The sequence below is a fragment of the Microcaecilia unicolor genome, chromosome 4 (assembly GCF_901765095.1).
Source record: "Microcaecilia unicolor chromosome 4, aMicUni1.1, whole genome shotgun sequence".
NCBI lineage: Eukaryota > Metazoa > Chordata > Amphibia > Gymnophiona > Siphonopidae > Microcaecilia > Microcaecilia unicolor.
Window position 1 is genome coordinate 262,046,205 of NC_044034.1, and position 26,109 is coordinate 262,072,313.

The window sequence follows — 26,109 nt, forward strand, 5'->3', positions numbered from 1 at the left end:
GGACCATCCAAAGGGGGGGCTACAGGAAGGTTTGGGAATATGTGAAGTCATTCTGATCAACTGATAAGGACTAGGAGCCCAGTTGAGACAGCTGGGGTCCATTGAAATGAATAGGGCCAAAATTGTATATAAGCAGCAGTTTGAGGAGTATTAGTTCAGTCGAGTCGAGACGAGATGAGAAGAAGGGAGACTCCAGAAGGCTAGAGAGAGAGGACGTGCCATGATATGCGGTTCCATTATGTGAATGCTTAACCTACCTGTATTACCATTGGTAAGATTGTAATAAACTATCTTATTATATCTACTACATACTGGGTTCCTTCCTAATTACAAGAGTCCATACTGCCTGATGGTGTAAGCCTGTCATGAGCAGATTCAAGGTTGGGAAAGCTAGATATTTGGAGGGCATATGTAACTTTGCCCAGAGAGATGAGACGGGCCACTGCTTCCGCTGCTGGATTAGCAAAGGCAGATTCGGAGAAAATAAACAATCTACACCACTAATATAAATATCCATTCCTGCTATTTGGGGTGGTTTTCAAATTCTCTTTAGTGAGCAAAAGTATTTGGTTCGTATTTTCGCTCTTTCCTGGTCTTCTACAGGTTACACATTTTCATCTTTGTCTCTCACACTAACGTATGTGAAATAAATCTTAGCAGCCTGCTCTACATTCTTAACTGTCTTTTGCTCATATCTTTTGTTGCATTTCTGTTTTCCAGATAGCCCTTCATGCCCTATTATTATTACTATTCCAAAATTTACCATGCCTTCTCTTTGTGATCATTTGTATCTTCTGAATGATCTTTTTTTTTTTTTTTTTTTTTTTTTTCCAAAAATGTTTGGAACAAGACTCTATGAAAATTTAATAGGATGAGATGAAACTTGGTACATGAGGAAAAACCAGTAAAAAGAGACATTGAATTTTGAAAATGGGCTAAGTCATCCTTCCTCCCCCACATACAAACAGGCCCAGTGCATTTCTGTGGGAGACGTTTCAGTTTTTGTAGCATAGAAATTTATATACGGTGAAACATAGAAGCTTGAAAGGAGTTTACTCTATCTGTTCTCTTTATTCTCTATTCTCCCAACCTCCTAAAAACTGCCCCCATCTTCAAACACTGTTCACCAACACTGGTGTCACCACTCTACAGATTGCTCCTAACCTCAAAACTAACTTCGGCAACAACGTGACCATCACAGAAACATTTCCACCGCCAAAAACTACCCCACAGACTGCCCCCACTACCTAAAATTGCCTCCCCTGTAATTGCTTTCACCCCCCCAAATTTACTCTCCTTTCTACCATCCTGTACACTGACCCAACACCCCCCCACCTTTGCACCACCCTGCATATTGCTGCTGCTGCTAAAAAAAAAAAAAAACAATCACAACTACCCCAGCACATACACTTGTATGCACATACAGAGCAGGGGCGTAGCTACGGGAGGCCTGGGCCCCCACAAATTATGTCCAGGCCCCTGGTTTGGCTGTCGGGGGTCCTCAACCCCCGACAGCCAAAGCCTTCTTCAGCGCTGTCTCCGGCGCAGACCTGTTCCTGCCCTGCTGTTCTTGCTCCTCCTGTCCTGTGCACGCTGAAACTGAGAAGGAGTGTCGGCGTGGACAGGAGGAGCGAGAAGAGCAGGGCAGGAACACAGCTGCGCTAGAGGCGGCGCTGAAGAAGGCTTTTGGCTGGCGGGGGTGGGGACCCCTGCCAGCAAAGGTATTTGCAAGGCGAGGTGGGGGGGTGCGAGGAGGAGCAAGGCAGTGGGGGGGGGGGGGGGGAGGTAGCAGCGGGGTGGCACTCAAAATGTGCCCATAAGGTCTGGCTACGCCCCTGATACAGAGTAGTTGGGGAGAGTTCTGTTAGCCATGCATTCCCCACTTGTTTAAAAATCATATTCTTCTCTTCTTTTTATAGACTTTTCATAACAGATTTTCTAGCCCTTACTACTGTATAATTTAGTCCACTACTGTTCTAATATACAGAGAACTCTCTACCTTGCCACGTCTCCTTGAAGTATGCACTCATTTGGAGTCACTTCGTTTGACGTCCAGAACCTTAATGTTTTGTGATTGCTATCATTGCTTTTATACTATACTATCACCTTCCTTTGTAATCCTGATGGTCCTGTCTTACCTAAACTGATTAACAGCTAGTTGAGAAGGCATACGTTTTTGACTTAATTTAAGAAGGCAGTAATTCTCCTTGTTCAACTATTTTAAATAGCAGCCAATTTCTAGCTTCCTCTTTTTTTTCAGAGATTGTTGTGCAGGTGGTATTGGTGCAATTACAGGTGATTTAACATATATGCCTGGCAGTTTTGGTAAGAAGTACGGAGACTCTGTTTGCATCAATAGTGGATGTGGCTTTCTGCATAGAATAAAAGGTGATTGGGGTAGCTTTTCTTGACAACTTTGCAGCTTTTGATTCTATTCTGTTTGATATAAATCAGAACTGGGTAACGGTCTATCAATAATAGAATAATTTTGTTCCTGTCTGATTTGTGGGAAATAAATATTTGTTGGTGAGTCATTGAGTTGGTTTGGAATTGTGACCTACAGTGGCATAGCCACGGGGTGAAAATATTAGGGGGTTTCTGGGTCCCCTAAATTTAGGCTTATGTGGGGAAGGCTGTTAGGAACCCCATCTGACTCCAATCGTTGACCCACTAAGTCCCCATCTAAAGTAAGTAACCATGGACCATCCATGGACCAAACAATACTGTCTAGGGTCTGTCTAGGGATGTACACTTCCCCAGTCAGTCCCAGAAGTCTTGTCATTTTATTCTGGTTAATCTTTTCACTGTCCATATCAAATTAACCATTTCCCATAAGTAAGAAATAAGGAAGATGAGAGACAGGTTCAGGCTTGAAGTTTATTACTCACTCAAATCAAATTACATAGACATAGAGATGGAGCAAAGTATTCTTATGTAGAGATCTTTTGACAGAGATGACACAGGTCAGCCCCTAGTCTCTAAGTCTTCTGTTACATACCAAATGCCAACCATATTTATACCCTTTTCTTCCATTAGGTTCTATTGGAGTTCTAAAAAACTATTCCTACGTAAATGGCCCAGGTGGCCGAATGACGCTTAACCACAGATTTTGCTATCTTTACCCTTGGAACAAACACTCCCCTTTTTCTGGCAGATGGCCAGTCTTCTTCTAACCACAATGTTCTTTTCACTTCTCCTTTTTTCATGCACCTGTTACGAAGTCAGAAACTATCAAGCTAAAGTCAGCTTAGAAAATGTACTTTTTAAAACCAATTCTTCCCTTGGCCTGTAAGTTTTTATACCATTTTGGAGTCTGAACCAAAGTCTCAGGCCTGAGCTGCCAAATAACTATACAGGGGGGCCTAGGCCCCTCCACTTTGGGCTCGGGCCCCCTCCAGAAAAGCAGCACCCCTTTACCTTTGGTGACAGGGGTGCCCGCCAGCCAAATAAATGCAGTGCCACTGTTCACCTCACGCTGCTTCCTGACTGCAGACGTTGGCGGCATGCCTTCAGCCACTGGTGCCAGACTTCTCGTGCATGCTCAGAGCATCTGTGAGAAGTCCCGGCGTTCCACCATCTGTAGGAAGGAAGCAGCGTGAGGAAGATAGGAGCAGCTCAGGCATTGTATTGGACTGGCGGGGCCTCGGCATCTCCACTAGCAAAGGTATAGTTAGCACGGGGGTTAAAGAGGAATGCATTATTCCCCTCCCAGTTCACTCTGGCCACCCCCAAAATTGGAGGGCTGGCTGCACCTCCTAGTGGAGTAGCACAAGGTTTGGCCCTATTAGCTGCTCTTTCTATACATTTGAATTATAATTTTTATGCAGATAGCATTATAGTACTTTTGTATATTGAGAATAGTTAGTACTCCAGCAGGTGGCAAGTAGCATTGGATTTGTTTTCAGTTGGGTTGAAGTCCACCAGGCTTACACTAAGGAGGATAATTATTGAGTTGCTGTAGAAGTCAGGTTTTATCATACCTTAGCTTCATATGGACGTGATATCTCAGTATTGCAGGTCATTCACTCCAATGGTATATGAATGGCCCAGCTTGCAATCAGCCTTCCAATCTGTGCTATTCATAGTGGCCAAGAGCATCAGGTCAGAGTTCCCTCCTAATGCCCCTGCCCCCAGTCTTTGGGTTTATCCCTATCCTATGGCAATTTAATCCCTAGTGATAGTACTGTGAGACGCCCAATAGGAGTCACCAGCACCATTTGGAACCTGACACCAGCAGTGGCAGGAGCAACTGGAGATTGCTGCTGTCCTGACCATAAGGATTTGTAAAGTTAGGCCTTATGGGATCAATGGGAAGGTGAGGGTGCTATGGGGGGAAAGGAGGGAGCCTTTACAGGACAGAGGGAAATATCTTGGTGGGAGGGGGGGGGATAGGGGAGAACGAATGCCCAGCCCTTTTTATACAAAAACTTTTTTATTGGTGACAAACTGTAATAACACAATAAAGGAGCCAGTGTTTACAAATACAACAGGCAAGAAATTAGAATCCATATACAATACAAGTTAGCCATCAAAGATTTCCCATAGGATATCTCCTGTCTCCCCCAACCCCACCACCCACAACCCTCTGTACCCCCATCCAAAAAATGGGAAGAAGATAAATCCAACAGATATGAACAATAGGAAGTGCTAATACAGAACTCCCAAACGCATTCCCATCCCTACCCTCCACACAGGCAACACACACCCATACAAACACAAACCAAACAGTATACCCCTGAAGGAGCTAAGCAGTGAAGCTGACAGAGATATCTCGAACGCCCACCCTTTTAAGAACAAGATGGGGAGCGTTGGGCTGTGGCTTTGCAGCCTGATGCTCCTGGCCAGGAAAATAATGCCAGCTTAGTGAACACACTGCTTGATTAATGTTTAGAAGATAAGTAAACAAAAGGCATCATTATGTACATTTTGTAATGCATTAAAAGCAATATTTTAAAGTTAATCCTATAAAAGATTGGATGATGTTGGATTGGAAGGGAAGAAAAATAGGGGAGTGAGAGATGGGGGAATGCTGGATGGGAAGGTCAGAGAGATGGGGCGATGCTGGATGGGGAAAGAGGGCAATTCTAGTTGACAGGGGTGGTAGATGAGAGAGGAGTTTGATTTGTCCTTTCCATTCTCGGGGTACAGACCGTATAAGTCTGCCCAGCACTCTTGTACTAAAAGTTCTGAAGCTAATGTCAAAGCCCCTTAAAACTTGCTCAAGCCGATCCCTATCCAGTCACGATCAGGGCATAGACCGTAGAAGTCTGCCCAGCACCGGTTTTGCTTCCCAATTACCAGCGTTGCCACCCAATCTCCGCTAAGATTCCGTGGATCCATTCCTTCTAAACAGGATTCCTTTGCGTTTATCCCACGCATGTTTGAATTCCATTACTGTTTTCATCTCCACCACCTCCCACGGGAGGGCATTCCACGTATCCACCACCCTCTCTGGGGAAAAAATACTTCCTGACATTAGTCCTGAGTCTGCCTCCCTTCAACCTCAATTCATGTCCTCTAGTTCTACCGCCTTCCTGTCTCCGAAAAAGGTTCATTTCGGATTAATACCTTTCAAATATTTGAACGTCTGTATCATGTCACCCCTGTTTTCTTTTGTTTTGGTATTTTGTTAAGTTAAATTTTCTTATATACCACCTACAAGCCTGAAAGCTATCAAAGCGGTGTACATTTAGGGTTAAGTGACTTGTCCAGGATCATAAGGAGCTGCAGCGGGATTTGAACTGTGCTCCCCTAGTTCTCAGCCCACTGATCTAGCCATCAGGGCTGTTCCTCCATTGAGGCAACAGAGTTAAATGATTTGTCCAAGCAGCAGTGGCATCTGAGCTCTGGTTTCCCTGGTTTTCAGCCTGCTGATCTAGTATGTATGTATGTATGTATGTATGTATTTATTTATTTATTGCATTTGTATCCCACATTCCCCCACCTATTTGCAGGCTCAATGTGGCTTACATAGATTTGTTGACATTGTCATATCAGGATATCAGATACAGTTAGTAGTGTGTAGTGCTTAGGAAGGGGTGAGGGAAGAGAGGGTAATTATAGGAGGTGTGCGCTCATAGTTGAGTAGACTTAGTGAGGTTATAAGTTCTCAATGTAGGCCTTGTTGAAGAAGAATGTTTTCAGAGATTTCCGAAAGATAGATATTTCTTTGATTGCTTTCAGGTCTGTAGGTAATGCATTCCATATCTGCGTGCTCTTGTAAGAGAAGGTAGTGACGTGCATCATCTTGTATTTAAGTCCTTTGCAGCTGGGGTAGTGCAGGTTGAGAAATTTACAGGATGATCTTGTGGCGTTTCTGGGAGGAAGGTCTACGAGGTTTAGCATGTAGATTGGGGCGTCTGCATAAATAATTTTGTGTACCAACGTGCAGCCAATACAGATAACATATATTCCAAACATGTTTGGTAACTGAACAGGTGACACAACAGCAAAGGTGACTCAAAAATCAGCAGATGATGCTACAGAGATTTTTGAGTCACCTTCGCTGTTGTCACCCATTTCCTGCTCTGCGAGGTTTTGCTTCTTCTGTGTATACATTTAGTAACTGAACAGTAAACTAAGGGCCAGCAGATCTGAAGCTCGGTGGTTATTTGGCAATTTGCCAAAAACATTGATAGGCAAAACATTTTATGGTTGTCAGTAACCACAGAATTTGTTACAGCTGATCATCACTGTTCAAATGGCCAACAGGAAGATGCTGAACTGGGAGTGGGGGGGGGGGGGGGGGGGGGAGCTAGGGTTGGCTGGGAGCCAAGTGTTAAATTCCCCTGCTTATATTTCCAGTATACTGCAAATATTCTACTTAATATGTTTGTTTTTTTATGTTGGTGGATTGTTGATGTTTTTGACACATTCCCTGGAGTGTATTTAGTGTGCATGTTACCAACAGTAACACAAAATACTTGGGCAGCTGGTGCAACTTCACAGTGGCTTTTCCTCTTGATGTTCAAAAGTGCCCTCCCCCCTCCCACTGTCCCTTTACTGCTGACACAGATGTCACCCCTCCACCCCAAACATTTTAATTAAATCCATCAAATGATGGAATTAATTTTTGCCCAGGATTATATATTTACTTTAAATGTCTACATGTTTGCAGAGAGAGAGGGATTGAATTTATAAATAACAGAAAACTTTATAGTATTGTACAGTACTCTGCCTTCACCTGTCTGGAAAAACACTGCACCAACTTCACATTCCCTTTTTTCTGTAATACAAAGAATATTGGTAATAGCTCTGAGAGCCAAAGATCCTGGTAAGCATTAGACCTTTGTGTCCTCAAGTCACAGTACGTCAGAGTTTTATGCTTTTTTGGTATCCTTTTACATTACCATTAAGTTCTATAATGGGAGTCTGTCTTCAATCTTTTCACCTGTTCAGCTGCCTTTTCAAACTGTGTAGGCATTTTGTAGTTGTATTTGGGAGAAAATGTCTCAAAATCTTGTATGCTATCCCATTGGAACCCACTGCAGTCCATCTACTCCATTCAACCTTGAGAGCTGAGCTAGAACTCCGATTGAGGGGGGTCTTTTACAAAGGCGTGCTATGTTTTAGCACGTGCTAAACGCTAGAGACACCCATATATTCCTATGGGTGTCTCTAGCGTTTAGCTCACACTAAAAATGCTGACGCACCTTTGTAAAAGGACCCCTGAATGAGGAGGGAGGTGCCTTTGAGCATGTGTAGATCATTAAGCTCATGAGCTGAATGGTCTGCTCCCTCATTGCAGAGTACTGGATACACATAGGGCAATCTCAAAACCTCTAGAAGGCTCCTTTAAATGTTACACTGTATAATACTCATGATATGTATCTTTTAATGCTATATAGAATTTTTTTTAAACTCTTCAAATTTATTCTTTGCTGCTGTTTATATTCTAGAATAGAGGACAGGGATCATACAAAGCAGCTTTGGTCAATAGTATTGACGTGAAACTTGGGATGAATAGCAATGTGTGTATAACCTTTTAAATTCTTTTTAAATTTGTTTTTTAGATGGAGAAGCAAAGTTTGAACATCTTGCTGTGAAATTTAAAACTGAGCAACTGATGGATTCCTTCAAGAAGATATTTGAGGAATGCCAACAGAATTTGCTGGGATTGCAGAATGTATCTTAATTTTATAACCTTGTCTGGTTACTGGTTTTAACAAACTGCAGGAAAAAAAAAGAAGAAATTGTGTGAAAAATTATAAGCACATGAGTGTTTTGAGTTCACAGGCTTTCTGGATCCAGGAATCTTAAAATTTTTGATAATCTTGGATATGTGGTGGCAATTAAAACCCCATGGGTTTTCTGTTCTCATTCCTTCTCAGCTCTAAGGGCATGGTATTGCTTTGTTTGCAATTCTTGTTATTAAATCATTGTGAGGAGCTGTCTGAGAGCTTGTGCTTTTTGTAGTGACTCCCAGATCATTTCATGTTTGCAAGTGACGTCTAGCAACCACATCACTACATAAGATGACAACCCTAATTTCATAGCAAGCTAGAACTGAAAAATTGCCACACAGAGATAGATGTTCAGTGCATCTGAATGTTGTGGATTAAAGAATGAACAAAACACATACTCATATTTAAAGTTATTGTTTGCTTTTTCTCTTGGCAAATAATTAAGTGGTAGTAATACTGATTTACCTACTGATTTATGAAGCTTGGTATATTTGTGTGGATACAGATTTAATTTTTTTCTAAATGTCAAGTGTTGTAAATAAAGTACAATAAATATTAAGTATCTTATTGTAAAGTTGTCTTTAAAAAGATACAGGTAGTATTTTTGCTTATTTTATGTGTCAGAAACCCAATTAGTTAATTCAGATGTTAACTGTGTTCTGTGGAATGCAGAACAAAGCAAATTGGACAAATTGGATGGATCTTCACATTCCTTACCTGCCATCATATTCTTTCTGGAGATCTGCAAGTTAAATGTGGGCTTTTTTGCTCTTTGACCTGGCAGTTTTCTTCCTTGGTGCTTCCAGTTCAGTTGGAACTAGGGCTGGGATCTGGTCTCATTTCCCTTATTTTATACCTCCCTCCTTTTTGCTCTAGCACAACATACATAATCTAGATACCTTTATTTTATTTTTATTTTTTTTGGGGGGGGGGGGGGAGAAGGGGTTACATTCTTTTGGAAAGGCAGTTCATAAGCATAAATTCTATATCATCATGCTGATCAATCCATAGACTGGTGGGTTGTGTCCATCTACCAGCAGGTGGAGATAGAGAGCAATCCTTTTGCCTCCCTATATGTGGTCATGTGCTGCCGGAAACTCCTCAGTATGTTCTCTATCTCAGCAGGTGGTGGTCACACACAGCAGCAGCTCTGGCTAGGCCTCCAAGCCTAATTTTTAGGTTTTGTTGAGTGCCTGGGGTTGAGGGCTCTTCTTGAGCAAGTGCAAACCTGGTGGCGCCAGGTCCCTCCTTTTCTCCCCCCTCCCGCTGGCTCCGTTAAAAAAAAAAAAGTTTTGGACGTCCTTAAAGGCGTTTATTTCGACGTTTATTTAAACGTTTATTGCAGCTACTCACTGGGACACCAGGTCGTTACAGCTTGGAGCGAGAAGCAGGTAATTTTTACCTTTTTTATAGCGGGCAGGGGGTTCCCCGAGTGATCTCCACGTGGCCTATGGCGTCGGAGGGCAAGGGCGCGAAGAATCGCTCCCCGGACCGCGTGTGCGCTCCTAGCGGGGATGCGGGGGTATTAAAGTCTGATTCGCCCTTGTTGGGTGTCAGTTCGGAGGCCGGTCAGTGTCCCGGGTCTTCCTCCGGTGCGGCGGTTTTTCCCGCCATAAACGCCCATCCCCCGCTGCTCGCCTCCGCCATCTTGGCCGGCCACTCTGCTCGGACGGCTTCTTCTTGGGCCGCCCTTGAGCTGGGAGACGTTCATGCCATGGCCGCCCTTGATTTGGGCGACGGCAAAAAAGCGGCTAAAGTTAAGCGCCGTTCTTTCCGCGCGGCTCCTTCGCGGAGTGTCGCGCCGGACGCCATCTTGGATGCGCAGCATGTTTCTCCCCCGCTCTTGCGAGCGCCGGTTGAGGGTGCGTCTAGGGCTGTGGCCCAGGCTGCTGAAGTGCACAGTCTGGGGGGTTTCTCCCCCGAGTTTATTTTGCTGCTGCATCAGGCCTTCATTATGCAAAACGCTGCCCCTTCTCCCTTGTCCGATAAAGGGGTTGAGGCCCCCGGAAGTAAACGCCCTCGGGTCGATTCCCAGGCCTTAGAGGACTCTGTTTCCTCTGATGTAGATGAGGGCAGCGTATCTGAGTTCTCCCAACGGTACTTTGGGTATTCCTTGGAGGAGACGGATTCCCGCTCGGATGGAGCGGATGACCCCTCTGCAGCGCGGATCTTTCGCTCAGAGGATTTGCCCAACCTGTTAGTGCAGGCCATGAGCATTTTGAAGATTTCCTCTCCGGAGGACGTCTCTCCCTCAGCCCCTGTTGGCTCCGCCATTATGCTGGGGACGAAGCGCCCGCCTAGAACCTTCCACGTGCATAATGCCATGCACACCTTAATTTCGGCTCAATGGGATGTCCCGGAAGCGAGCCTCAAAGTGGTTAGGGCTATGTCCCGCCTCTATCCTTTGCCTGAAAGTGAACGGGAGGCCTTTCTTTGGCCTACCGTGGATTCTTTAATCACTGCGGTGACTAAGAAAACGGCGTTGCCGGTGGAAGATGGCACGGCCCTAAAGGACGCCCAAGACAGAAGATTGGAAGCGGCCTTAAGGTCGTCCTTCGAGGCGGCTGCCTTAAGTTTGCAGGCCTCAGTTTGTGGCTCCTACGTGGCCAGGGCGTGCCTGACGATTGTGCAGTGGGCTTCCCCCTCGGATCCTTCCTTGAGGGCTGATTGGCCGGCCCTGGAATCGGGCTTGGCTTATTTGGCAGACTTGCTGTATGATGTCTTGAGAGCCTCGGCTAAAGGTATGGCTCAGACAGTCTCTGCGCGGCGGTGGCTTTGGCTGAAACATTGGTCTGCGGACCACGCCTCTAAGTCCCGCCTGGCTAAGTTGCCTTTTAAAGGCAAGCTGCTCTTTGGGGTCGAGCTGGACAAAATTGTGACCGATCTCGGCACGTCTAAGGGCAAGAGGTTACCAGAGGTCAGGGCTTGGGCCAGTGCTCGCCCCGGTATCTCCAGAGGACGGTTTCAGGAAGCCCGTCGGTACCGCCCGGGCAAGTCGGGCTCCTCTGCCCCCTCTTCCTTCAAGAGGAACTTCTCCCCCAAGCAGCATTCCTTTCGCAAAGACCGCCGTCCCGGAGGCGCGCCCTCCGGTCCTCCCCCAGGGTCTCGTACCCAATGACGGGGTCCTGGTCCATGGCCCAGTGCAAATTGGAGGACGCCTGTCCTCGTTTCTGGGCGAGTGGACCAGGGTAACTTCAGACGCTTGGGTGCTGGAAGTCATCAGAGACGGCTACAAGCTAGAGTTCTGCCGACCCTTAAGAGACGGGTTTGTACTCTCTCCCTGCAAGTCTCCGGTCAAAGCTGTGGCAGTGCAGCAGACCTTGGACAATCTGATCCGCCTGGGTGCGGTTGTTCCGGTGCCAGAAAATCAGCTTGGCAAGGGACGTTACTCCATTTACTTTGTGGTACCAAAGAAAGGAGGTTCTGTACGGCCTATCCTCAACCTCAAAGGGGTCAATCGGGCTTTGAAAGTTCGGCACTTTCGCATGGAGACTCTCCGCTCTGTTATAGCGGCAGTGAAGGCAGGGGAGTTCCTGGCATCCTTGGACATCAAGGAAGCGTACTTGCATATTCCCATCTGGCTTCCTCATCAACGCTTTCTGCGTTTTGCAGTCCTGGGCTGACACTTCCAGTTCAGAGCCCTCCCGTTCGGGTTGGCTACTGCTCCGCGGACCTTCTCCAAAGTGTAATGGTGGTCATCGCGGCCTTCCTGAGAAAGGAAGGAGTACAAGTCCATCCTTATCTGGACGACTGGTTGATCCGAGCCCCCTCTTATGCAGAGTGCGGCAAAGCTGTGGACCGGGTGATTGCTCTTTTGAGCTCCCTGGGGTGGATCATCAACTGGGAGAAAAGCCAGCTGCGCCCGACTCAGTCCGTGGAGTATCTGGGAGTTCGATTCGACACTCAAGTAGGCAGAGTGTTCCTGCCGGACAATCGGATTGTCAAACTTCAGGCTCAGGTGAACCAGTTCCTAGTAGCCTCTCCGCTCCGGGCTTGGGACTATGTGCAGCTGTTGGGCTCTATGACGGCCACGATGGAAGTAGTGCCCTGGGCCAGGGCTCATATGAGACCACTACAACACTCTCTGCTGCAGCGCTGGACTCCGGTGTCGGAGGATTATGCTGTGCGCCTTCCCTTGGACCCAGCAGTGCGCAAGGCGCTGAGCTGGTGGATGCAGACAGACAAGTTGTCTGCAGGGATGCCTCTTGTGACCCCGGAGTGGATTGTCGTCACGACGGACGCCTCTTTGACGGGCTGGGGAGCCCACTGCTTGGGAAGGACAGCGCAGGGGCTCTGGTCTCCTGCAGAGGCAAAGTGGTCTATCAACCTCCTGGAACTCACAGCCATTCGGTTGGCGCTTTTGGAGTTCCTCCCGGTACTGGCGTTGAAGCCAGTACGGGTCCTGTCGGACAATGCCACGGCTGTGGCCTATGTCAACCGCCAGGGAGGTACCAAGAGCGCCCCTCTAGCCAAGGAGGCCATGAATCTATGCCAGTGGGCGGAAGCGAACCTGGAACAGCTGTCAGCGGCCCACATTGCCGGAGTCATGAATGTCAAGGCGGACTTTCTCAGTCGCCATACCTTGGATCCCGGAGAGTGGCAGCTATCTGCTCAGGCGTTCTTGGACATCACAAAGCGCTGGGGCCAGCCGAGCCTAGATCTGATGGCGTCATCGGCCAATTGCCAAGTGCCGCGCTCTTTCAGCAGAGGACGGGACCCTCGATCCCTGGGAGTAGATGCTCCTCCAACAGTGGCTGACACAGGAGCTTCTCTATGTGTTCCCGCCCTGGCCCATGTTGGGCAGGGTGCTAGACCGGGTGGCAAAGCATCCGGGCCGGATAATCCTGGTGGGTCCGGACTGGCCCAGACGTCCCTGGTATGCGGACTTGATCAGGCTCTCAGTGGACGATCCTCTGCGGCTGCCAGTGGAGCAGGGCCTGTTGCTTCAGGGTCCCGTGGTGATGGAGGATCCCTCCCCCTTTGGTCTTACGGCCTGGCTATTGAGCGGCAGAGTCTGAGAAAGAAGGGCTTCTCAGACAAGGTCATCGCCACTATGCTAAGAGCGAGGAAGCGCTCTACTTCTACTGCTTACGCCAGGGTTTGGCGTACCTTTGCAGCATGGTGTGAAGCAGGCTCACTTTCTCCCTTCACTGCTCCAATTTCTTCAGTGTTGGCGTTCCTGCAAGAAGGTCTGGAGAAAGGCCTGTCGCTCAGTTCCCTTAAAGTCCAGGTAGCGGCTCTGGCTTGCTTCAGGTGCCGCCTGAAGGGTGCTTCCCTGGCTTCGCAGCCAGATGTGGTGCGTTTTCTCAAGGGAGTTAATCACCTGTGCCCTCCTCTGCACTCGGTGGTGCCTGCGTGGAATCTCAACCTGGTGCTAAGAGCATTACAGAAGCCGCCTTTTGAACCCTTGTCGAGGGCATCTCTGAAAGACCTGACGTTGAAAGCAGTCTTTTTGGTGGCTATCACTTCAGCCAGAAGAGTTTCCGAACTCCAGGCGCTCTCATGTAGGGAGCCTTTTCTGCAGTTCACTGAGGCAGGAGTGACTATTCGCACAGTGCCTTCCTTCCTGCCCAAGATTGTTTCTCGCTTCCATGTGAATCAGCAGCTCTGTCTCCCTTCCTTTCGTAGGGAGGACTACCCAGAGGAATACTCTGCTCTCAAATATCTGGATGTGAGACGAGTCATCATCAGATACTTGGAAGTGACCAATGATTTCCGGAAGTCGGATCATCTGTTTGTCCTGTTTGCAGGTCCTCGTAAGGGTCTGCAGGCTGCTAAGCCTACAGTGGCAAGATGGGTCAAGGAAGCCATTGTAGCGGCTTATGTGGCCGCGGGGAAGGTGCCGCCTATCCAGCTGAAGGCTCACTCCACTAGAGCTCAGGCGGCCTCGATGGCAGAGGCCGGGTCCGTCTCCTTGGAAGAGATTTGCAAGGCGGCAACTTGGGCATCGGCCCATACCTTCTCCAGGCATTACCGCTTGACTGTGGCTGCTCGGGCGGAGGCCCGGTTTGGAGCTTCAGTGTTGCGGTCAGGGATTTCTATGTCCCGCCCTGGGTGAGTACTGCTTCGGTACATCCCACCAGTCTATGGATTGATCAGCATGATGATATGGAAGGTAAAATTATGTATCATACCTGATAATTTTCTTTCCATTAATCATAGCTGATCAATCCATAGCCCCTCCCAGATATCTGTACTGTTTATATTCTGGTTGTATTTTAGGTTCAAGTTTAGTCTTCAGTTCCTGTTCAGGAGGACTTTGTGTTCAAGTTTTTTCAATTGGATTCTTCAAGAGTTGAGACGAGTTTGTGTTACAGTGAGCTGCTGCATTCCTCTCCCCTCCGTTTTTCGGGGCTGGATTGAGACATAAGTTCTGCCAGCGCTCCCTCCCGCTTCGTGCGGCTTTGTACCCCTCCCGCTTCGGCGGTGTTAGGGTCAGTCAGCTCCTCCCGCGGTTGCGGTTGCAGGATAAGCCAGATCCCCCCGCATCAGCGGGTGTGGTGTCCCTCCCCCGCTCCGCGGGGATGAGCTGGACGGATTCCCCTCCCCCACTTGTGTGGGGATGAGCTGGGTTAATTCCCCTCCCCCGTTTCGGCGGTGATGAGCTGGGCAGAGTGTCCCTTTGTGGGTGTAATTCTCTAAGTGCTGAGTCCTGCGGATGGAGCTTTGATATCGACATACTGAGGAGTTTCCGGCAGCACATGACCACATATAGGGAGGCAAAGGTTTGCTCTCTATCTCCACCTGCTGGTAGATGGACACAACCCACCAATCTATGGATTGATCAGCTATGATTAATGGAAAGAAAATTATCAGGTATGATACATAATTTTACCATCTCTGCAACACAACCAAACTAAAGCACGTAATGGACATAACACAACTCTTCTGTTCTCCGATTCCCTAATTTGGCTGTGCCACATGAACGTGATATTACCACATCACCCTGTAGTTCACACCGGAGCCTGCAAAGGCCTCTCCGTTACTATGTAAGCCACACTGAGCAATAGGTGGGAAAAGTGGGATACAAATGTAACAAATAAATACTGTATTTCTCTTTTGATCTAGGCACAGGAAAAAAGGATTTTAAATGATTCTAGATATCAATCTAATTAAGGTTTTAAACAACTGTTAAAAATAAAAACTGAATGTTGAGCACCTGATTTGCAGAACATAACATATATGGTTTGGTTGCCCCTTTACTAGGGAAAAAAAAAATCTCTGCACTGATACAATGTGTTCTAGTGTCCCTATAACCAGCCCCTCAAAATGACACACTGATTAGTATTGAGAACTAATTACTACTCCAGCCAATGAAAGGTTATTCTGTTGATACTTCCTCTGTGTACATCCATAAGCTGCACAAGCTGGCATGTTGTGAAAGTGAAATAATGAATGACACTATGCAGATAGCTTGTTTAACCAATATGGTGACTCCGCGGGGTGGGGGTTGGCTTCACCATTTTGATGTCTCCTAGTGTGGTAAGAGGCAAATTGGAACAACACTCAATAACTGACACACGCACGCAACCAAGGAGGTTTGATTGAGAACAGGAGATGACATGATGTCAAAAAGTTGAAGCCATTTAGGTTAGTCTTCGTTACCCCTTTCCCAGCCAGAAGGAGGTTTAGTAAGCTCAGGCTCACTTCCACTTGTGTCTATGTAGTCCACTGTAAGCAAGGAAGCCAGTTAGGTTAATACTGTCTCCACCCCCCACATAGCTGTCATCTCTAGTACACTCAAAGCAAGCAAACCTATAAGCTGCTGTATCCACGTTGTTCTTTATTGTTGGTCCATCTGTCTAAAGCTGTTTCAATTGGATAGGCAGTGCCTTAAAAGGTGGAAGACAAAAGATTTTTATTTACTTTGACAGCTTTTTAATTTGGAAGCTTCCCATATGTAGATATAAATATTGTGAAATAACAATTGAATATCACTAAAACAGCTTAAATTATTATAGATTGTAGAAACAGCAATTTTATACTCTGTATTTTGTGCTAATTTTTGTACACTAAAATCTAAATAAATACATTATATATAATACAGATGGCCAAATATCAGTGAGGATATCCTGCTTCTTGATGGGGTTCATTTTAATTGTTGTAATCTGCTTTGGGAAGCCTGGTGTTATAAAGATGATGGAATATATTGAAATTAAATAGAAATAAAATTACACTCTCCTTTTATTGGGGCACATGGAATCACATCATCTGTTTTGTAGAAGTTTACATTTTAGATAACACAAATAGATTATTCTGTTTTGAACATGTTTCAGGGGCAAGTGGTTTGATGTCAAAATAAAAATAAATATTGTATTTCTTGCATAGTAACATAGTAGATGACGGCAGAAAAAGACCTGCATGGTCCATCCAGTCTGCCCAACAAGATAACTCATATTTGCTGCTTTTTGTGTATACCCTACTTTGATTTGTACCTGTGCTCTTCAGGGCACAGACCGTATAAGTCTGCCCAGCACTATCCCTGCCTCCCAACCATCAGCCCTGCCTCCCAACCACCGGCTCTGGCACAGACCGTACAAGTCTGTCCAGCACTATCCCCGCCTCCCAACCACCAGTCCCGCTGCCCACCACCGGCTCTGGCACAGACCGTACAAGTCTGTCCAGCACTATCCCTGCCGCCCAACCACCAGCCCCGCCTCCCAATCCTGACTAAGCTCCTGAGGATCCATTCCTTCGGCACAGGATTCCTTTATGCTTATCCCATGCATGTTTGAATTCCGTTACCGTTTTCATTTCCACCACCTCCTGCGGGAGGGCATTCCAAGCATCCACTACTCTCTCTGTGAAAAAATACTTCCTGACATTTTTCTTGAGTCTGCCCCCCTTCAATCTCATTTCATGTCCTCTCATTCTACCACCTTCCCATCTCCGGAAAAGGTTCGTTTGCGGATTAATACCTTTCAAATATTTGAACGTCTGTATCATATCACCCCTGTTTCTCCTTTCCTCCAGAGTATACATGTTTAGTTCAGCAAGTCTCTCCTCAAACGTCTTGTAACGCAAATTCCATACCATTCTCGTAGCTTTTCTTTGCACCGCTTCAATTCTTTTTACATCCTTAACAAGATACGGCCTCCAAAACTGAACACAATACTCCAGGTGGGGCCTCACCAACGACTTATACAGGGGCATCAACACCCCCTTTCTTCTGCTGGTCACACCTCTCTCTATACAGCCTAACAACCTTCTAGCTACCGCCACCGCCTTGTCAGACTGTTTTGTCGCCTTCAAATCCTCAGATACTATCACCCCAAGATCCCTTTCTCCGCCCGTACCTATCAGACTCTCCCCGCCTAACACATACGTCTCCTGTGGATTTCTATTCCCTAAGTGCATCACTTTGCATTTCTTCGCATTGAAATTTAATTGCCAAACCTTAGACCATTCTTCTAGCTTCCTCAGATCTTTTTTCATGTTTTCCACTCCCTCCATGGTGTCCACTCTGTTACAGATCTTAGTATCATCTGCAAATAGGCAAACTTTACCTTCTAACCCTCTCGGCAATGTCACTCACAAATATATTGAACAGAATCGGCCCCAGCACTGATCCCTGAGGCACTCCACTACTCACCTTTCCTTCCTCCAAGCGAATTCCATTCACCACCACCCTCTGGCGTCTGTCTGTCAACCAGTTCCTAATCCAGTTCACCACTTCAGGTCCTATCTTCAGCCCCTCCAGTTTATTTAAGAGCCTCCTGTGGGGAACCGTGTCAAAAGCTTTGCTGAAATCTAAGTAGATTACGTCCATAGCTCGTCCCTGATTCAATTCTCCTGTCACTCAATCAAAGAACTCAATGAGATTCATTTGGCACGATTTCCCTTTGGTAAAACCATGTTGTCTCGGATCTTGCAACTTATTGGCTTCCAGAAAATTCACTATCCTTTCCTTCAGCATCGCTTCCATTACTTTTCCAATAACTGAAGTGAGGCTTACCGGCCTGTAGTTTCAGCTTCTTCCCTATCACCACTTTTGTGAAGAGGGACCACCTCCGCCATTCTCCAATCCCTCGGAACCTTTCCCGTCTGCAAGGATATATTAAACAAATCTTTAAGAGGACCCGCCAAAACCTCTCTGAGCTCCCTCAATATCCTGGGGTGGATCCCGTCCGGTCCCATGGCTTTGTCCACCTTTAGCTTTTCAAGTTGTTGATACACACTTTCTTCCGTGAACGGTGCTGTACCCACTTCATTCTCAATTGTATTATTTCCAGTCCATCGCGGTCCTTCTCCAGGATTTTCCTCTGTGAAAACAGAACAAAAGTATCTATTTAGCAAATTTGCTTTTTCTTCATCATTTTCCACATAGCGGTTCGCAGTATCTTTTAGTCTCACAATTCCCTTTTTAGTCATTCTCCTTTCACTAATATACCTGAAGAAATTTTTGTCACCTCTCCTTACATTTCTAGCCATTTGTTCTTCCGCTTGCGCTTTTGCCAGTCGTATCTCTCTCTTGGCTTCTTTCATTTTCATCCGGTAATCCTCCATGTGTTCCTTTTCTTGAGTTTTTCTGTATTTCTGGAACACCAACTTTTTAGCCTTTATTTTCTCAACCACTTGCTTGGAGAACCATATCGGTTTCCTTTTTCTCTTGCTTTTATTTACTTTCCTTACATAAAGGTTTGTGGCCCTATTTATAGCTTCTTTCAGCCTGGACCACTGTCCTTCCACTTCTCGTATTTCCTCCCAGCCCATCATCGCCTTCCTCAGGTATTCCCCCATTTTACTAAAGTCAGCACGCTTGAAATCCAGGACTTTGAGTTTTGAGTGGCCGCTCTTCACTTTAGCTGTCATATCAAACCAAACCGTTTGATGGTCACTGTTGCCCAGGTGGGCACCCACTCAGATATTTGACACGCTATCCCCATTTGTGAGTACTAGATCCAGTGTCGCTCCCTCCCTCGTGGGTTTCATCACCATTTGTCTGAGCAAAACACTTTGGAAAGCATCCACACTCCCTCTACATGCAGATCTCTCTTGTTTAAACATTACTAAGTGGGCTATAAGTCCCTAATGTAGTCTATTGCTTTTCTTATATTTTGTTCTTTTAATTACTTATACTGTGCCAAAACTGAAAACTCATCTGTATCTGGTTGCTAATAAAAGGAGCCCAGTGTGAACACTACCACCCTAAAAGGTTGTTTTGTGGCTGTACATTAGGCATTGTGATATTGAATAAATAAGTATGTTTGTGTCCCTAGTCATGCATCCAAAGTTTATATAATCCTTTCAAGAAAGCCAGTCTTATTAGTGGAACATAACCACAAAGGCATGGTATGGTCGCATGTTCCAGATGGTAGTCCTAGAGCCCAGCTAAGGAACAGATTATTTTGTTAGTCTTCACTGGACCAAACTTGCTTTCCTGGTGCCATCATTATCCAGTGGGTAGGCAGTGTCTTAAATTGTAGAGGATAAAGGTTTTTTGTTTAACATTTAAATTGCATATTATCCCAAGCAAAACAGGTTCAATGTGGCTTACATTTGAAAATACAGTGAGACAATAATAGAATTCAGTTATAACAAGGGAGCAAATAGATATGTCTGAAATATTTAACAAAGTTGAGATTAGCATATATACCCAACCGGCCATTTAAAAGTTTATCCCACATTAAACATGAATTAGGTTGAAACCTGGGAGCATTTAAAAATCTTTTTTTTTTTCTGTACCTAGATCAAAAGAGAGAAAGATGGTTTGTGGGAACTTGTTCCTTTTCCTTTGTGGAATGCAGTGGTATATTATAAAAATGCACTTAATATTGTTTATTACCACTATTTAAAAGAAAGATATTAAATAATGAAGGCAAAGCTACCTTCAAGCAGAAGTCCAGAGTCAGTCTAAATGTGCTAACATTTTCCAGTTCTGTGATATATATTTATTTCTTCTTCAAGTCAGTTTTCAACAACATTTTCTGTTATTGCTCAAATACAAACAAATTATAATAAGTTTTGGATGTTACTGAATTCTATTATTCTGTCTCACTGTATTTCCAAAGTATAAGTCATCACAAGGACAAAATATAAGAAAACCACTGGACTGCATTAGGGGCTTATACCCCATTTAGTTATGTTTAAACAAATGTGAGATCTGCATGAATGAACATATTTATTTTTACTATTTTGACTTACGAAAACCACTTGTTCCTGAAACATGCTCAAACCAGAATGATCCATTTGTACAACATGAGGTGAAGATGTGATTCCATGTGCCCCAATGAAAGGAGAGTTTAATTTTACTTCCAGTCTTTATCACACCAGCCTTCCCAAGGTAGGTTACAATAACAATTAAGATGAACCACATCTTACTGAAATTTGGCCATCTATTACTGTATTGTATAGAACAGTGTAGAAAATGAGCACAAAATACAGCCTTTATTAGTGCTGTTTCCACTAGCTGCAACCATTTTTGATTTTGTGATATTAATATTATATTTATCGGGCAGACTGGATGGACCGTTCAGGTCTTTATCTGCCGTCATTTACTATGTTACTATTTGGGAACCTTTCAAATAACTGTCAAGTTTAAAAAAAAAAAAAAAATCCTTCGTCCTCCACATTTTCAGACACTGACTATCCAGCAAGAACAGCTTTTGACTTTTTACAGATGGCCCACGCACAGGCAGTAATTATTATTTCTAATAATATTTTAATATAGCTTTCAATAGCGTTTGCTATTGTTTTGGGTGTACTTGTGACTCCGCCTACTGGCTTCAAGAGCCTCGTACCTCCTTGCGCGCGGACGCTTACTTCTCCGTCTGGCATCAGACCCGAACTCCCAGTCCCAATCCAGCATCTCTCCCTCATTCTCAAACTCTCTGCCTCCTACCTTCCAACTTATTTTTAATACTGCCCCCGTAGCTTACCTTCAAGTTCTCACCCCCTCCCCCTCTTGGACGCAACTTCTTCTGTTCTCTGGTGTCACGCCCCCTCTGATGCGACATCCTGTTTCCGGCGGGGCGGGAAGCCTAAAGCGTCTTAGTACAAGAAGGTTGTCTTGGTATCCACTGTCTGTGTGCGAGACGACTGGAGGCGACAGTAATGGCAAAGGAGCGAGGGTGTGCAGCATTAGACTTGACTCTTGAGCGCTTGAAGCGCAGGTACCTGCCTGATGGAAGTGAGGAGGAAGAGGAGGTTAGTTGTGTTGGGTGGTGAGTTGGTCCAGGAGCTTTTCTCTAGCAGAAAGATGCTTTAGGTTAAGAGGTATGAGGCCGTTTCGACAGGATCGTCTTCATGTCCCATGCACAGCTTCAGGAGTTTTATTACTTAATAAAATTAAACCGAATTGCTGAAAATGGTTAATACCTCCTTCTTCCATACCTAATTGTAGTACAGGTTTCGCACAGTGGTTCAGCAGTTGAGCTGGTTCAGTATTTCTGTGGCACCAGGGCCTCTGCAAGAGTTTTAGATACCCATAGGCAGTGATCCCATTATTGTAGACAGAAGGACCAATGCCATGAGTTTACTTACTGCATGGGGTGAAGGGGGGCACCTAGATGTGGGTACAGTGGGTTTTGGAGGGCTCCCATTTATCACCACAAGAGGAACAGGTGGGGGATGGGCCTGGGTCCACCTGTCTGAAGTGCACTGCATAGGGTTACCATTCGTCCGGATTTCCCCGGACATGTTGATTTGTCCGGGTTTCTCGGGTCAACATGACCGCTCTGAGTCCGACGTCTGACCTATCACCTGACTCCTCTGATGCATGACGCAGGCAGCGTATGTGCGTGTGCGTGCCAGCCAGCGCCTGCCTGCATCAGCTGATTTGTGATGTCGATCCTGCTCTGCTGCCACCTGCCGCCTTTTTCGCCACCTATAAAACGAGTTGACGAGGCTCAGCTGCAGCGTGCAGCGTCTGGAGTGGACAGTGGTCTGTCTGTATGTGCCCTTGCTGGCCTGCTTAGCCGGCGCCATAACCGAAGTAGTGAGGTCCGGAGGACAAGGTAAGAAGAAGATTAAGAATAAGATCGAGTCACAGGGAAGATGATTAAAATAATTTATGTGTGCGTCCGGGGACTGGGGGGAGCCTAAGATTAAAAGGCTACTTCTGTTCTGTTCTTCTGTTTGAACTTTGAAGCAGGGGAAGGAAGGGTCGAAGGGAGGGTACTATTTGATAATATAGAGGCACTCAGGCACAGGGACAGGGTCAGGAGGTGTGCGTGTGCAAAATTCCTTTTCAATCAAAAACCATGTGCGAGTTGTGAGTGGAACAGAAAGATTTATTTACTGGGAGGATTTATTAATGCCTTAATGAAGAGATTATTCACCCAATTTGAAGTAAACAACCGACCTTTGCTTTGTTTAAGATAAAGGCTGGCTGAGTGATAATGTAGTAGGTCATTTGGGAAATTAACACCTCCACAAGTTTAAGGTAATTTAAGAATTCTTTAAGCAATACTAGGTGGTTTAAAGATTACACCCCCCGGCCCCCGCATTAAGGAGTTTGCAAAAAAAAAAAAAAAAAAGTGGAGGGTGCTGCTGCTGCAGCCTGCATCAACAGAACGGGGAGGGGGAGGGGAGGAACTGAAAACACATGGTGAATTTCTGCAAAACCAAAAACCAGCTAACACTTTAAAAATATTCTAAACCAAAATGAAAACCACTCCAAAACTGAATTTGGGCCACTTTCAGTGCCAAACCTGAACCTGAAACCAAATTTTGGTTGTCTCTATCAGTGATTTTTGTATTACATATGCTGATTTTTAAAAAAGGTTCCAGGGTGATCTGGGAAATTATGCCACTGTCTTCAAGACAGGCTAATCCAAGTTCTTTCCTACATATGTTTAAATTCATTGCCTGCCGGAGCTGGCAGTTCAAGCGGCAGCTTCGCGAGACTTCCATTGAAGTCTTGCATAGGGGGCGGGGCAAGGGGGTGGGGCATGGGCGGGACAGGGGCGGGGAAGAGGTATGCCAGGGGGCGGGGCATGTGTCCTCTTTTTTCTTAGGGCAAATATGGTAACCCTAGCACTGCACCCACTAAAAATTGCTCCACGGACTTGCATACTGCTATCAGGGAGCTAGGTATGACATTTGAGGCAGGCAAAAAAGTGTTGGTTTTTTTTTGTTTGTTTTTTTGGGTGGGAGGGGGTTGGTGACCACTGGGGGAGTAAGGGGAGGTGATCCCCGATTCCCTCCGGTGGTCAGTTGGGGCGCCTTTTTGAAGCTTGGTCTGAGCGAAAAAGGGACCAAGTAAAGCCGGCAAAATGCTAGTCAAGCCTGGCTTTTTTTTTTTGCATTAGGCGAAGCCGGCCATCTCATGAGTATGCCCCCGTCCCGCCTTCACTACCCTACCGACAAGCCCTCTTGATGTTTCACCGGCTCCGCGATGGAAAGCAGTTGAACCCGGCCAAAATCGGCTTTCAATATCGATTTCGCCGGGTTCAGGAGATTGCCGGCCATCTCCCGATTTGTGTCGGAACAAGGCCACCGATCACTTTTGAAAATGAGCTGGATAGTAACATAGTAGATGACGGCAGAAAAAGAACTGCACGGTCCATCCAGTCTGCCCAACAATACTCCCCCAGTGGTCACCAACCCCCTCCCACCCAAAAAAAAATTAAAAAACATTTTTTGGCAGCCTCAAATGTCATACCCAGCTCCCTGGAGCAGTTTCAGTAGGTGCAGTGCACTTCAGGCAGGGGGACCCAGGCCCATCCCCCCCTACCTGTTACACTTGTGGTGGTAAATGTGAGCCCTCCAAAACCCACCTGAAACCCACTGTACCCACATGTAGGTGCCCCCCTTCACCCATAAGGGCTATGGTAGTGTTGTACAGTTGTGGGGAGTGGGTTTGGGGGGGCTCAGCACACAAGGTAAGGGAGCTATGGACTTGGGAGCAATTTAGGAAGTCCACTGCAGTGCACCCTAGGGTGCCCGGTTGGTGTCCTGGCATGTCAGGGGGACCAGTGCAGTACGAATGCTGGCTCCTCCCACAACCAAATGCCTTGGATTTGGTCATTTTTGAGATGGGCGTCCTCTGTTTCCATTATCGGCGAAAACCGAGGTCGCCCATCTCTAAGGTCGACCTAAATGATGAGATTTGGGTATCCCCAACCGTATTATCGAAACGAAAGATGGACGCCCATCTTATTTCGATAATACGGGTTTCCCCGCCCCTTCATCCCTGTTCAATTATGCCCCTCATTGTATCAGTGCAGAATTTTTTTTTCCTAGTAAAGGGGCCGCCAAACCAGATGATATGTTCTGCAAATCAGGTGCTCAACATTCAGTTTTTATTTTTAACAGTTGTTTTAAACCTTAATTAGGTTGAACCTAGAAGCATTTTAAATCCTTTTTTCCTGTGCCTAGATCAAAAGAGAAATATGGTATGTGAGAACTTGCTCCTTTTGTTTTGTAGAATACAGTGGTTTATTATAAAAAGGCACTTGATATATATATATATCATTTTTTTTTTATTACTACTATTTAGAAGACAGGTATTGAATAATGAGGGAAGTGTTACCTTTGTTCAGAAGTCCAGAGTCAGTCTAAATATGCCAGTTCTGTTGTATAAATGTCTTTAAAATCTGTTTGGATGTAAATGCAAGCAGCATACAAGTAGCTGCCAAGTTCATACAAAGTTAATTATTGAGAGCCTTCCCATTTCACTGGGCCAAAAAAAGGGTTTAAGATATTTAGAAATACAGCTAGCGATATCTGTCATCAAGGAGTAGAGGCAGGTATTATTCATTTGATGTAATTTTCACTTTGCAATTAAATATGAATGTTTCTTCTGTCTTAGGATTGTCCTTCTGGTGAGTTGCAAAACAAATCCAGAGGTAGGAGATCTCTGACATATTGGGGTAAGATCAACAAGAGTTTTTCAGGCATAGTTCACTTTGATAGTTAATCATATCTTCTATATAAATAATTCTCACCTCCAACGTTCTGAAGCTCACTCTGTGGCAGGGGAAACACTGAAGCCCTGTACTGTTGTTAGGCTAGGCTGTCAGCACAACTCACTCTCACTCATAGACCCGCCCTCAGCCACGCCCCATCCAGACATAATTCACAACTCCAACGTTCTAACGAAGCCTCCAACATTTCAACGTTCTAAATTTGTAGTTGTGTAGATCCCATGAGTGTCTGCCCCGCCCTCACGTCAAACGTGATGACATTAGGGCGGAGCACAGACACTTAACGAATCAAGGAAGCCCATTGGTTAAAGCGAATGCTACATACCTGTAGAAGGTATTCTCCGAGGACAGCAGGCTGATTGTTCTCACTGATGGGTGACGTCCACGGCAGCCCCTCCAATCGGAATCTTCACTAGCAAAGTCCTTTGCTAGCCCTCGCGCGCCCGTCTTCCCGCCCGAAACCGGCTCGAGCCGGCCAGTCTCGTATGTAGCAAAAGAGAAACAAGGGAAGACTCAACTCCAAAGGGGAGGCGGGCGGGTTTGTGAGAACAATCAGCCTGCTGTCCTCGGAGAATACCTTCTACAGGTATGTAGCATTCGCTTTCTCCGAGGACAAGCAGGCTGCTTGTTCTCACTGATGGGGTATCCCTAGCCCCCAGGCTCACTCAAAACAACAACCATGGTCAATTGGGCCTCGCAACGGCGAGGACATAACTGAGATTGACCTAAAAAATTTACCAACTAACTGAGAGTGCAGCCTGGAACAGAACAAACAGGGCCCTCGGGGGGTGGAGTTGGATCCTAAAGCCCAAACAGGTTCTGAAGAACTGACTGCCCGAACCGACTGTCGCGTTGGGTATCCTGCTGCAGGCAGTAGTGAGATGTGAATGTGTGGACAGATGACCACGTCGCAGCTTTGCAAATTTCTTCAATAGAGGCTGACTTCAAGTGGGCTACCGACGCAGCCATGGCTCTAACATTATGAGCCGTGACATGACCCTCAAGAGCCAGCCCCGCCTGGGCGTAAGTGAAGGAAATGCAATCTGCTAGCCAATTGG

At 45.9% G+C, this 26,109-nt stretch overlaps 2 protein-coding genes across 6 annotated transcripts in view; both read left to right on the forward strand.

Moving 5' to 3' along the window:
• Positions 1-8,717, forward strand: part of RGPD4 (RANBP2 like and GRIP domain containing 4) — a 294,599-nt gene extending 285,882 nt beyond the window's left edge. For both annotated transcript variants that reach the window (XM_030201471.1, XM_030201472.1), the window contains exon 28: positions 8,013-8,717. In XM_030201471.1, the coding sequence (XP_030057331.1) occupies positions 8,013-8,134 (122 nt within the window). In that variant the 3' untranslated portion in view covers positions 8,135-8,717. The remainder of the gene's footprint in view (positions 1-8,012) is intronic.
• Positions 8,718-21,148: 12,431 nt separating this feature from the next.
• CCDC138 (coiled-coil domain containing 138) overlaps positions 21,149-26,109 on the forward strand; it is a 152,036-nt gene continuing 147,075 nt past the window's right edge. Inside the window, exons 1-2 of one of the 4 annotated variants that reach the window (XM_030201476.1) lie at positions 21,149-21,329; positions 24,937-24,997. In XM_030201476.1, coding sequence (XP_030057336.1) covers positions 21,237-21,329; positions 24,937-24,997 — 154 coding nt within the window. In that variant the 5' untranslated portion in view covers positions 21,149-21,236. The remainder of the gene's footprint in view (positions 21,330-24,936; positions 24,998-26,109) is intronic. The other 3 variants (XM_030201475.1, XM_030201474.1, XM_030201473.1) reach the window with 3 other exon arrangements.